This window comes from Pan troglodytes, chromosome 16 (genome assembly GCF_028858775.2).
Source record: "Pan troglodytes isolate AG18354 chromosome 16, NHGRI_mPanTro3-v2.0_pri, whole genome shotgun sequence".
Classification (NCBI taxonomy): Eukaryota; Metazoa; Chordata; class Mammalia; order Primates; family Hominidae; genus Pan; species Pan troglodytes.
Genome location: NC_072414.2, coordinates 40812480 through 40826999, shown reverse-complemented (window position 1 = coordinate 40826999; position 14520 = coordinate 40812480). Strand labels below are relative to the sequence as shown.

The following is a 14520-nucleotide window of genomic DNA, read 5'->3' as shown; positions in this document are numbered from 1 at the left end:
CTGGTCCACAACAGTGACCAAATCTGGCCAGGCTAGAGTTGTGAAGACTACATGAGCTGGAAGTGGAGAAAGCGATTTGCTTGGATCCTGGTTCAGCTTTAGGAAAGGACTTTTGGTGTCCACTGTCATCTGTGGATCCAGATGATGCCATCTGGGTTGTTCCTACCATTGTTCTTCATGTGCATACTTAAAGTAGATATTGGAGAAAGTGCCTTTCTTGGGGGCTTCGCCACTTTTACAGGCTATTTCCCACTGTGGTCATGAGAGATTAGAGTTCGCTTCAGGGGCCAAAAGCCATGGACTAGAAGGGATTGTGATTTCTTTGGCAATGTAGTTTCCTTGAAAACTTGGCAGGATTCCATTTTATTAGCTTAGAGGCAGTTCCGTATGAAGTTTTCCACAATATTCCTTTATTGTCTTTTTAGTGCCTAAAACATCCATAGTGATATCCCTTCTCTCTTTCCTGTTATTGGTAATTTTCACCTTTTTACTTGATCAGTCCTCTTTTAGGTTTATTAATTTTATTTATCTTTCCAATGTGCCCAGGTTTTGGTTTAATTTTCTCTGTTGTTTTTTGTTTTCAATTTCACTGATTTCCATTTTATTTTTATTATGTTTTCCTTCTACTTGCTTTGGATTAAATTTTCTCTTTTTTAACCAATATCTATTATATTTTTTAAATATTGGCTTCATAGTTTTATTTTCATAATAAAATATTTATTCCCCTTGACCTTTATAGATTATGTGAGGTTGGGGATCTAACTTAATTTTATCCATGTTTGTCAATTTTCCAAACACTATTGATTGAGTAGTCTCCTCTTTTCCCTGATGCTACTTTCTATTATATCAAGCTCTTAGTATATTTGTGAAGTTGTTTCTGGGATCTTTATTATGTTTTTTCTGTTGGACCACTTGCCTTTTCTCAACCAGCATCTTAATTACTATATACTAATTGCTATGCCTTTGTAACATGTCTCACAGACATTTAATTCTTCCTTTACATTACAAATAATTTTTCTCTGGGTACTATCTGAACCTCTCTCTCATTTATGCTTAACATTTCATGTTAACATCTTTTTCTACCAAATTTTCGGATACTTTGTGTAAATGAACATATTTTTCCTTTCAATGCAAATACATTTTTATTTTAGAGTTTTCATACACCCAGTAATCCATACTAATAAACAGTATACAGTCAATTATCATTATTCACAGATTCCATATTTGAGAATTAGCTTACTTGCTAAAATTTAGTTGTAACTCCAAAATCAATAGTCATGGTCCTTTCGTGTCATTTGTGGCCATGCACGGAGCAACAAAAATTTTCAATCACCCAATGTGCACATTCTCAGCTGATGTCAAACAAGACAACGCTCCGCTTTCTTGTTTCAGCTCTCAGTTATAATAATCCCCTTGTATACCTCCTTATTTTACTCTTCTCTTTTAGAAATTTGTCTGTATAAACATACAATCTTCACTATTTTAAATTGCTCTATAGTATTCTATTGTATGAGTGCATCATGATTTATGTAGTCAGTCCCTTATTGATGGACATATCAATTTTTCCAGTGCTTTGCTAAAATAATAATTAATACTATAAAAATTGTATACAGGTGCTTTTAAAAAATGGGATTCATCAGTGTGCCATCTTTACAGTTCATATTGGTTTCTTTAAATGTCTCATCCTTTCTTTCTCATTGAGATTACTTTCAATTATTTAATCCAGATTTTGCATGTTAGATTTTTTTCTCTTCCTTAAACTGTATTTTCCCTTTTAGAGGTTTTTGCCCATTAGATCCATTTGGGTGTGGATAGCCATATCTATACTGTGCTTTCTTGAAGGTCTGATTGTGAACAATATGTCTTTAAGTGCCAATAGGAACTCCAAGATGATATGATTACTATCTTCCATAAGTCCTATCACTTTTTTATGGTTTCAATTAAATCTAGATTGGCCTTCCTTATTACTTCCTTAACCTCCACTACTTCTTCTCAGAAAATATGATTATATCAATTCAGCAATTTATTAAATATTACACATAAATTATATATAAATAACCATATTTAGATTATAATTATTATTTTCAAAGTCAACTTATGCATTAGAAAAGGAGCAAGATAATAGATAATGTACCACAGTGTTAAGAGCGGTTTTATTTAGTGATGAGACCATAGGTGATTAATTTTATTTGTTTTTCTCTTTCCTAGATTTTAAAAAGCTAGTATGTGTGACTTTTAAAATTAAACAAAATAAACAAATTGTTATCTATTCTGGCAGAATCAGATTTTCAGCAAATGTTTGGATGATTGAAATCTCCCAGCGGAGTATCTTGTCCTTCTGCTAATTTGGGAAACTGTTAGGGAAACATTGTCCATTTCCTCTGGTTGGCCCACGATCCATTGCCTCTTTTCAAGATGATATAATGTCTGTTTTTCTATTGTTTTGTCTTTGTCGAAAAGCTCTTCACCATAACCTCAGAATAGACCAAAAGCCATCACGCATTAAGATGTGTATACCCACACACTGCGTGCATGCATTCCTCCCACACTCACACACTTTTTCACACACACAAACACACACATGGCTACTCATTAGAAGTTATCCATTGTGCCTGAAAGCAGGCAGCACTAAGGCCAGTTACAAGTATTATTCATCAAATCTGCATACATTTTATCAGGCTATTTCTGGCAACAATAGAAAGATTTGATTGTAGAAGAGAGTGTTTCCAGCCATTAGATTTAGATTAATGATATTTTTTAAAAGATCTGTTTGTGAATACTCATTATAACTGTGTGCAGAAAGAAGCCCTCAAGTAGGGACAAAACTATAACGTATTAACAGTAGAATTGAATTACGACTACAGGACACTGGTTGCCTACACCAGTGACTTCATGGGATGATCGTGTGTAAATTGTAGTCATACAAACTCATAGTCAAGATAATTTCTCATTTGCAAGACTCTTACCTAAGGACACATAAACACTTCTTTGTGTTTATGAAGATAAAGACTGGTTTCTATTTCAAAGACACTTTGTGTTTAAAAAAAAAAACAAAAAAAAAACAAACAAAGTCTAGTTTCTATGGTTATTTTCCTGGTAAATTTGCCTTATTAAACATACAAGTTTCAGACATAAGAACCTGGTTTCAGACATAAGAATTTTACATTATTAGTTCTGGAGATGCTGAAGGCTACCCCAAGTAAGATTAGCCTTGCTACCTGCTAGGGACCTCTGTGGGTACTACTAAAGCAGAGTGGCTAGATTCCACTAAAAGAAAGATTTTCACATCCAAGGCAAGGACCTTAGAGTTTAGTAATTAAGAATCTAGGCTTTGGAGTCAGATGACCTTGTTTCGAATTTCAGATCTACAACTATTAGCAGTGTAAATTTAAGTCCCTTAACCTTCCTTTTTGTTTGTTTGAGGCAGGGTCTCACTGTCGCCCAGGCTGGAGTGCAGTGGCGCGATCTTGGCTCATTGCAACCTCTGCCTCCCCGGTTTAAGCGATTCTCTTGTCTCAGCCCCCCAAGTAGCTGGGACTGCAGGCATGTGCCACTATGCCTGGCTTTTGTTTTTTGTTTTTTTTTTTTTTTGATTTTTTGTAGAGACAGGATTTCATCATGTTTCCCAGGCTGGTCTCGAACTCCTGAGCTCAGGTAATCCACCTGCCTCGGCCTCCCAAAGTGCTGGGATAACAGGCATGAGCCATCCTGTCTGGCCACCCTTTCTAAAGATTCATTTCCTTGCTGTCTAATTTTGAGAGTTAAACAACATAATGTATATAAAGCATTTAGCAGTTTCTATCACACTTGATAAATGAGAACTACGCAGTAACTATTATCACTATTATGAGTGTGGATAGTACTATAAACTGCTAACTGGAGGTCCCTTCCCATCCCCAGTGCTCTCAACTCTGGACAACACTTATTCAGCAGTGCCTTGGGGAGCTGCCTTGGGCTGTTCCTCCCTGATGATTTGTCTTCTTTTACCTCATCAACTCTTTTTGTCCAGGCAGGTGAATGACACAAACAACAAAGTAGTCCTTTAGTGGGAATGCTGTGAGGTTTAGCAAAGTTTTGAAGTTTTGGGTCAGAAGAATGACTAGACACACACTAATAATTTGGTTTTTAAAAGGTGGGACAAGAGCTAAATGCTAAAAAGTGGGGATGGCCTGAAGTTATTATAGCTATTTTCAAAGCGTTTGGAAACATTGTAGAAATTATTTGTAATCCAGGTATAGCATAAGCCTTTTTCTCTTTAACATGCAACCCCTAGGACATAAAGAGCCTCTCTCTGCAGTTATAAAAGCTGTTCTCATGGGTCTGTTCCATTTCCCATCTGAAAGAAAAACTCCTGCACCTGGGCAAGGCTTCCCTGGTAACAGAAGCCAAAGGCAATGTTTGGATCTACCATTAAATTAAAGCCTGTTGGGAGTTCTGAAAACAAAAACCTCATTTGTTCCCCAAGCAGTATTATTTAAACAATGGCTGGCACACAGTAGGACCTCAGGTTATATTTGCTGAGTGAATAAATGAATGAATGAATGAATGAATGGATGAAGAGGTAACTCAATGATGTCTCTCTTTGTGTTCTGACTTCAGAGGCACCAGAAACTGTTCAGCCGGGTGCCACAGCCCAGCCTGCCAGCTCACATTCTTTGCCACACATTAAGCAGCAGCTGTGGAGCGAAGAATGCTATCATGGCAAGCTGAGCAGGAAGGCGGCAGAGAGCCTCTTGGTAAAGGATGGGGACTTTTTGGTTCGAGAGAGTGCAACATCCCCTGGCCAATATGTGCTGAGTGGACTACAGGGAGGCCAAGCAAAACATCTTCTCCTGGTGGATCCTGAAGGCAAGGTATCATTGACTTCTCATTAGAGGTTTCACAGGATGTTGTTCTATTAAGCATACCCTGAATGATTTCCAAAACCTGGTATTGAATAGTGCTCAAGGCTAAGTATTTGCTTTTTCTGGAACCTTCCAGCTGGAGCAGGACATGCTAACTAGAGGGTAGTGGAGGGGTTAGAGTAGGAGGCCACCCTGGAGTATCAAGCAGAGGACAGCCTCTTTCTGCCCTTTTCAATTCAATTCAATGAATTAAATGAATACCTGCTATATAGAAATAAAGGAATTTGCGGCTGTTTGTTGTTCAGTATCACATACATAGTCCTTGCTCTCAGAGTGCTGATAATTTAATAAAACAAGTGCTTAAATAATTATAATATAAAGCTGAATGGGATAAGAATGGTTCAACCAAAGCATTATGGTGTTTCTCAGAACAGAGAGGTCATTCTGGTTGAGGCAAACTAAGAAGGTTTCTTATAGGGTCCATCATGTAAAGCAAACCTTGAAAGAAGGCAAGATTTCAAAAGGGGGACATTTGGAGTATAGAGAAGGAACCATAGGTGCAGACAGAGTAATAGAATGGTATTAAGCCAATAGAAGATGAATGACCGTAGCAAAGGATGCCTGTAGACAGAAAATTATCTTGGGAAAGGTAAGTTAGAGCCATCAATATGGGGTAGAAATGCCTAATTTGCCAGGCAGTGGGGAGGCATTGGCAGTTTTGAGACAAATGATGCAATCAAAGCCCATGTGAGTGGTGACATCAGCAAGATGGCAGAATAGGAAGTCCCAGCCCTTGTTCCCCCAAAAGAAACACAGAATTAACAACCCTATATTGACCAAAATACCTTTATGAGAACCACAGAATTCACTTCAAAAGTTGCAGTACCTCAGGTGAGCATAGAGCTGAAAACAGTCATGTCGAAACTGGTAAGAAGAACAATTTCACTTTATCTGTATCATCTCCTTCCCCAAATCAGCATAGCTCAGTGGCAGGAAGGAATTCCATGTCTCATGACCTCTCCCTTGGGGGAATGGGGGAAAGAGGAGAGTAGAGCTTGCATGCCATGTTCTGGCTTTTCAGTGGGTTGCCTGAGGGACTGGTTTCTGTCTCACTTCACATGGAGTGCTCATGGTACTGCCATATTTTGGATGCCAGGAGCCACTGAGAACAAAGAAGAGCACAGGATAGCTTGCTGCAGCTGGCACTCCTCAGTACAAATAGGAGAAAGCACACAACTTGAAGGTTCTCCTTCAGAAGGGAGGGAGGGGAGTGAAGTGTGTCCAGAATTGCAGCTTTTTGGAGGGATACCTGATAAACCAGTTATCTGTCCTGCCACTTGGGGCACTGAAAGGAAGCTGGCATACCTTGGATGCCTGTGACCATGGAGAACAAGGGACAGTGGGGTGGCTTGCTGCTATAGAACAAGAGAACTTGCAGTGCCACAGACATCAGAAGGAGAAAGAGATTACAAGTTCCTGAAAAACTGGCAAACCTCTGTAATTGAAAAATTGAACACACAGGCCCAGAAAAGTCACGTCCCCCCACAGAAGGTTTTGGAGACCCCCAGAATCTCTATTTGGGCTGGTTGGTGTGATTCTTCCCTTGTATGAAGCCAGTTTGTAAGGAAAGGGAGAGGTGGCTGTTTTTCAAATGCATAGATCCCAACACGAAGTTATGAAACTCAAAAAGAATCAGGGAAACATGGCCCAAACAAACAAACAAAATAAATATCTAGAAACAGATCCTAAAGAAACAGAGGCATATGAATTAACTGACAAAGAATTCAAAATAAGTATAATAAAGATGCTCTATGAGCTCAATAATACCATCCATGAACAAAGTCAGAATATCAACAGAGAGAAAGAAAATATTAAAAAGAGGCAGACAGAAATTTTGGACCTGAAGAATACAATAACTGAACTGAAAAAATCACTAGAGGGGTTCAGCAGCAGACTTGATTAAGCAGAAGAAAAAAACCAGCAAACTCAAAGAGAGGTCATTTGAAATTCTTCAGAAAAAGGAACAACAACAAAAATATTACTTTTAAAAAGTGAAGAAAGCCTAAGGGATTTGTGATACACCATCAAGCAGACCAGTTTATGCATTATTGGAATTCAAAAACAAGAGAGTGAAGGAGAAGAAGGAGAGGGAAAGGGGGCAGAAAGCTTATTTAAAGAAATAATGTCTGAATCTTCCCAAGTAAGGGATGAGAATGAACATCAGATTCAAGAAGACCAATGGACTCCAACTATGAGGAACCCTAAGACATTCACATCATGATACATTATAATCAAATTGTCAAAAACAGAGAATTTTGAAAGCAGCAAGAGAAGAGACTCATTATGTGCCAGAGAGCCTCCATAAGACTGTCAGCACATTTATCATAACCACCGTAAGACTATCAGTGGGTTCAATATATTCAAAATGCTAAAAGAAAAAAGACTGCCAACCAAGACTACTCCATCTGGCAAAACCATCCTTTCTTTTTTTCTTCTTCTTCTTTTGAGACCACGTTTCACTCTTGTCGCCCAGGCTGGAGTACAATGGCACCATCTCGGTTCACTGCAACCTCTGCCTCCTGGGTTCAAGTGATTCTCCTGCCTCAGCCTCCCAAGTAGCTAGGATTACAGGTGCCCGCCACCACACCTGGCTAATTTTTTGTATTTTGAGTAGAGACAGGGTTTTGCCATGTTGGCCAGGCTGGTCTTGAACTCCAGACCTCAGGTTATCCACCTGCCTTGGCCTCCCAAAGTGCTGGGATTATAGGCGTGAGCCACCATTCCTGGCCAAAACCATCCTTTAAAAATGAAAGAGAAATATAGACTTTCTGAGATAAACAAAAGATGAGGAGTTTGTTAGCACTAGATCTGCCTTTCAAGAAATGCTAAAGTCCTTCAAGTTGAAACAAAAGGATACCAAACAGTAACATGAAAGCATATGAAAGTACAAAGCTTGCTGGTAAAGGTAAATATATAGAAAAACACAGAATACTGTAATATTATAATGGCAGTGTGTAAATAACTTTTAATTCTGGTTATAGAAGTTAAAAGACAAAAATGTGAAAAATAAGTCATGTATCACTTAACAATGGGGAAATGTTATGAGAAATACATTGCTAGATGATTTTTTCATTGTGCAAACATTTTTGAATATATGTACACAAACCTAGATAGTATAGCCTACTACACACCTAGGCTATATGGTATAACCTATTGCTTGTAGGTTGCAAACCTATACAGCACGTTAGTGTACTGAATACTGTAGACAATTGTAACACAATGGTAAATATTTGTGTATGTAAACATAGAAAAGGTGCAGTGAAATAGGATATAAAAGATTTGAAATGGTATACCTATGTAGAACATTTACTGTGAATGAAGCTTGCAGGACTGGAAATTGCTCCAGATGAGCCTGCGAGTGAGTGGTGAGCGAATGTAAAGACCTAGGACATTACTGCACACTACTGCACACTTTATAAACACTATGCACTTAGACCACACTAAGTTTATTTTTTTAATTTTCTTTCTTCAATAATAAATTAACTTGAGTTTACTGTAATTTTTTTACTTTGTAAACATTTAAATTATTTTAATCTTTTGACTTTTTTGTAATAACACTTAGCTTAAAATATAGGTTATAGAGCTGTACAAAAATATCTTCTTTCTTTATATCCTTATTCTATATGGTTTTTCCTATTTTAAAATTTTTTATTTCTATTTTTTATTTTTAAACTTTTTTGTTATTGTTAAAAATAGAGACAGAAACACAGACATTAGGCTAGCACTAGACAGGGGCAGGATCATCAATATCACTGTCTTCTATCTCCACATATTGTTCCACAGTCTTTAAGGAGCAATAACTTGCATGGAGTTGTCATCTCCTATGATAACAATGCCTTATTCTAGAATGTCTCCTAAAGGACCTGCTTGAGTCTCTTGAGAAAGTGTCACTATTTTCAGAAATATGACCTTGGCGGTTTGCTTGCTTTGTTTCTTTTTTCATCATAGATTTGCTCGTATGCAGATAATGCAACATGAGCATTCTTTTCTATTAATGAAAACCTTTTGGTGTTGGGGATCCATGTTTTTAGTCTTTTCAAGAAGCTTGTTAAGGTCTGAAAAAGCTTCTGCTAAACTCTTTATTGTTAATTTTTTGGGGGGTTCTTCTTCTTTTTCTTTGCCTGCACTTTCCTTTCCTTTTGCCTCCTCTTCAGCTATGCCTTCCTGTTTCAGTTCCAACAACTCATTAGTCAATTCTTCAGGACAATTGCATTAGGCAATAGGAATTTTTCAGCTTCATTATAAGCTTATGGGATCACCATTGTATATGCAGTCTGTTGTTAACCAAAATGTTATTATGCAACAATAACTATGTAACTATAAAATATGTTAATGAATACACAAAATTTAAAAATGTAATTGGTGACATCAATAACATAAAATTGTGTGTGGAGAAATAACAGTGTAGAGTATTTGTATGTGATTGAAGTTAAGGTGTTATCAGTTTAAAATAGATTGTTATAGCTATGTTTTATGCGAGCCCCATGATAATCACAAAGAAAATACTTCTAGAAGATACACAAAACAAAATGATAAAGGAATTAAAGCCTATTCACTATGAAAAATCAATGAAACACAAAGGAAGACAGCAAGAAAGGAGAAACAGGACCAAAAAAAGCTTTAAGACAGAAAAAAATAGAATGGTAATAGTTCTTCTCTAGTATTAACTACTTTAAATGTAAATATATTAAATTCTGTAATCAAAAAGCATAGAGTGGCTGAATTGATTAAAAAAAAAAACAAGCTCCAACTACATGCTATCTATAAGAAACTCACTTTATTTTATTTATTTATTTTTTTGAGATGGAGTCTCGCTCTATTGTCCAGGCTGGATTGCAGTGGTACAATCTCAGCTCACTACAACCTCCACCTCCTGGGTTCAAGTGATTCTTCTGCCTCAGCCTCCCAAGTAGCTGGGACCACAAGGGTGCGCCACCATGCCCAGCTAATTTATATATTTTTAGTGGAGACGAGGTTTCACCATGTCCGCCAGTCTGGTCTCAAACTCCTGACCTCAGGTGATCCACCTGCTTGGCCTCCCAAAGTGTTGGGATTATAGGCGTGAGCCACCGTGCCTGGCAAGGACTCACTTTAGATTTAAGGACACACGTAGGTTGAAAGTGAAAGTTTAGAAAAAGATATTCCATGAAAATGATAACCAAAAAACGGCAGGAGTGGCCATACTTATATCGGACAAAATAAACTTTAAGTCAAAATATCAAGAGAGACAAAGAAGGACATGATATAATGATAAAAGGATCAATTCTTCAGGAAGATATAATAATTATAAATATATATGCACATCAGGGTACCCAAATATATGAAGCAAACATTGACAGAACTAAAGGGGGAAATAGACAGCAAAACAATAATAGTAGGGGATTTTAATGCTCCACTTTCAATAATGGATAGAACACCAGACAGATCAATGAGGAAAAAAAGAACTTGAACAACACTATGGACCAAGTGGATCTAACATACATATACAGGACATTCCATCCAACAGCAACAGAATACATATTCTTCTCAAGTGCACACAAAACATTCTCCAGAATAGATTATGTTAGATAACAAGACAAGTCTTGACAAATTTAAGAGGCTGACATCATATCAAGTATCAGTGGAATGAAACTAGAGGCAGAAGGAAAACTGGTATTTCCACAGGCAACAAAAGGGACACTAGAGAAGTGGCATTACATTAAACTAAAAAGCTTCTGCACAGCAAAGAAAACAATCAGCTTAGTGAAAAGGCAACCTACAGAATGAGAGAAACTATTTGCAAACAATGTATCTGATAAGGAGTTAATATCCAAAATATATAAGGAACGCCTACAACTCTATAGCAAAAAAATAAAAGCAACCAATGAAAACATAGGCAAAGGACTTGAATGAATAGAGATTTCTCCAAAAAGACCAAAAAATGACCAACTGGTATATGAAAACATGCTCAATCAACATCATTAATCATCAGGAAAATGCAAATCAAAACCACAGTGAGATAATACCTCACACTTGTTAAGATGGCCATTATTTTTTTAAAAAGAGGAAGAAAATAACAGGTGTTCGCAAGGATATGAAGAATTGGTGCCCTCGTGCACTATTGGTGGGTGTGTAAAATTGTACGGCCTCTATGGAACACAGTTTGGAGGTTTCTCGAAAAATTAAAAATAAAACTACCATATGATCTAGCAACCTCACTTCTGGGTAATTATCCAAAAGAACTGAAAGCAGGATCTTGAAAAGATGTTTGCACTCCCATGTTTATTGCAGCATTATTCACAATAGTCAAGAGGTGAAAACTAAGATCCACTAAACAATAAATGGATAAAGAAAATATGATATATCCATATAGTGGAACACCATAGAACAACCATAGAAAAGAGGGAAATCCTGTCCTATGCTACAGTGTTCTCAAGGAAATGGGTAGTTGCTGTTTGATGGGTATAAAGTTTCAGTCATGCAAGATGAAAAAGTTCCAGAGATCTGCTGTATAACGTTGTACTTAACAGTTAACAATATTGTACTGTACACTTAAAAATCTGTTAAGTGTATAGTACAGTATTAACTGTTACATAACAGATATACACACACACACACACACACACACACACACACATACATATGTGACAGATCTCATGTTATATGTTTCTTACCACAATGAAAAATCTTGTGTGGGTGAGGTTACAAACACAAGTGTCTGCAGGACTAGGCCAGTACTGTAAGTGAATAAAGCTGGGCAGGGGATAGTGCGAGCATAAGGTACAGTGGGCTGTGTTAAAAAAGGCACATACCCTGTGTAAGGGGGCAGTCACCACTCAGCTCCAACCAAATGCTGTCATGCAGAGCAGAGGCCTAGTGGGACCAGTTTTTAATTTTTTCAAATAAGTCATAAAACCAGAGTTTTATAGGAACTCTCCTTATTTTTAATTCAAAATAGTTGAAACTCTCTGTGCGTAACCTCCCCTCCCTATCCTAGCCCCTAGCAAACTAAAGCATACGGGGCATTCAGCCAGAGTGGCCTGCTTACAATCTCTGTACTTGAAAGATTAATTTCACACTTGTATACAGGATTGATTAAAGAGAAGGGGAAAGACCAGGGACAGAGAGAGTAATTAGAGGCTTCTAGGTAAAAAGTAGTGACAGCCTGAGGCAGAATGGAGGCAGAAGAAATACAAAGAAGAAGGCAGAGTGACTTGGCATTAAGAACATAGAATGGAAGGATTGGTCAGCTGATTTGGTGTGGGATGGGAATGAGATGGAGGAGAGGAAAACCTTTTTGAGGTTTGGAGCCATTTGAGAGCAAATTGGTGCCATTGTGTCCTCTTCTGTAAATCCTTGAATGTGTATTTCCTAAGAACAGAGATATTCTCTTCCATAGCCATAGTACAAAGATCAAAATCAGGAAACTTAACATTTGTACAATACTATCTAAGTCATAGTCCATATTCAAATTATATTAATTATTCCAGTAATTATGCATGATTTTAATACGGCAAAAACCAACATCTAGACAGAACTCCAAGAATCCCTTGTAGGAGAGCTGGCAGAAATACATAACGAGGTGCTGCCTTGTTGCATGCCTTCCCCTTTCCTGGATGGTTCCTAGCCATCCTCCAAACAGGAGCACTTGTATAACCAGGCCACCAAGCTTGTAGAGCCACAATGGATAGTAATGTACAGCTTCTGTCTATGCATAGGGTACTAGGAAGGGAATTCCATAGAAGGCATGCCATAAGAAAATTGAATTTCTTTGGCATGCCGACAGTAAGTTCCATGCAACAAATATCTGTGAATCAGCTACTATGAAGTCTGTGGGAAGGACACATGAATGCCTATTAGAAAGGTCTGAGGAGGCTTCTTGGAGAAGACAGGAATGCTGAGCCTCCAAAGAGAGATAGGAGGTAGGACTTCTCCAGAAAGGCCTGCTTCTGACAGAGACAAGGTGATATGGAAGCACTCTGGTTAACAGAAGATAATTACAATCCTGGGATTCATGTTTGTATACAAACCAGTTAAATAGTTATAGAGATAGTGACATAGAATATACCAAACAATAATGCTGCAAAGAGGCTGATTGCAAATTTGGATTGGGTGACAAGTGCCTACCATTTTCCTAACTTATGGGAATGGTTGCTTTAAAATGGTAATGAGGAATGAGAAAATTGTTGACTAGGGACTACAGAGTTTAAAAGCACCTTTTCTCCTAGCCCTTTGGGAAGCCAAGGTGGGCATTGGCGCTCAGGAGTTTGAGACTAGCCTGGGCAACACGGTGAAACGCCATCTCTACTAAAATAAAAAAAATTAGCCGGGCATGGTGGCACGTGCCTGTAGTCCCAGTTACTCGGGCTGAAGCACTAGAATTGCGTGAACCCAGGAGGTGGAGGTTGCAGTGAGTCGAGATCGTGCCACTACACTCTAACCTGGGCCACAGAGTGACACTCTGTCTCAAAAAAAAAAAAAAAAAAAAAAAGTACCTTTTCTTTTTTCAGCAAAGTATCTACTTTAGGGATATATCTGGCATTTTCCCGCTTATTATTTATATCTTTCAGGAGAACTACTATAATTTAACCTAAATATATTTGTACTTCTTTTTCAAGGTGAGGACCAAGGATCATGTATTTGATAATGTCGGCCACCTTATCAGATACCATATGGATAACAGTTTGCCAATCATCTCCTCTGGAAGCGAAGTAAGCCTTAAACAACCAGTGAGAAAAGATAATAATCCAGCACTTTTGCATTCCAACAAATGACAGTATTGAAGCACCATCACACTGATATTTCAAGAAACCCCATTTTGTATTAGGACACAAAGATAATTTAAACTTTGTTTGTAGATAAAATAGAGCACAAACTGTGAAGTGCATCTTTCCAAGACCATCATGGACCAGGTCCTCTATAAAATGAAGAACTAACAAAAATTGGTCTTCAGAAATGAAAATCAGAAAAGAGGAAGAGGGTTGGTCATTTTAAAAGAAATTATATGTATGCACGGATGTCACTTTTTAAGGCCATATTGCATTGATAACAAGCTAAAAGCACAACTAAAATTTCACATGCTAACGACAACTTGAATGAACTGCTGGGGCAGTGGTATGTGCCTTTCAACTTGATAATTTGGGGGACATTTTCATATTGGGAGATTAATTCTAAGTATCTTCATGTTCTATGACTATAGAACCATTTGCCAAAAAAAAAGCTTTTCTTGCTACAAAAAATAAGCAATTTTCTTGAGCCTTATTGACTTTATTACATTTTCTGTTTAGCAGCATTTTTCACTGCAATGTTAAAATAAATATGACATTGAATTCGAACTGTGTGTATGTCAGTGGAATCAAATCAAAAGCCACTAACATGGCTGTCTGTTTCATTGGACTGTCCCATTTGCTGGTTAAAAGGATTGGGGCCCAAATCCTCTGGCCTAGCATTTCTCAGTGTTTGCTATTCAGACTGTCTAAATACAGCATGTGACAAGCTGAAGAGGCCAAATCTATCAGTCATTTCTGATTTCATTATATTCTCCCCCTCTTCCTGCTAAAAAGACAAAAAACAAAAAACAAAAAAACAAAAAACAAAAAGAACCTCATGAGTGCATGGATTTAAAAGAGGGCAAACA

At 37.6% G+C, this 14520-nt stretch overlaps 1 protein-coding gene across 2 annotated transcripts in view; it reads left to right on the top strand.

Annotated features, from left to right (window-relative positions):
• SHC4 (SHC adaptor protein 4) overlaps positions 1 to 14218 on the top strand; it is a 147064-nt gene extending 132846 nt beyond the window's left edge. For both annotated transcript variants that reach the window (XM_054666913.1, XM_510385.8), the window contains 2 exons: positions 4600 to 4853; positions 13502 to 14218. In XM_054666913.1, the coding sequence (XP_054522888.1) occupies positions 4600 to 4853; positions 13502 to 13657 (410 nt within the window). In that variant the 3' untranslated portion in view covers positions 13658 to 14218. The remainder of the gene's footprint in view (positions 1 to 4599; positions 4854 to 13501) is intronic.
• Positions 14219 to 14520: the final 302 nt, after the last annotated feature.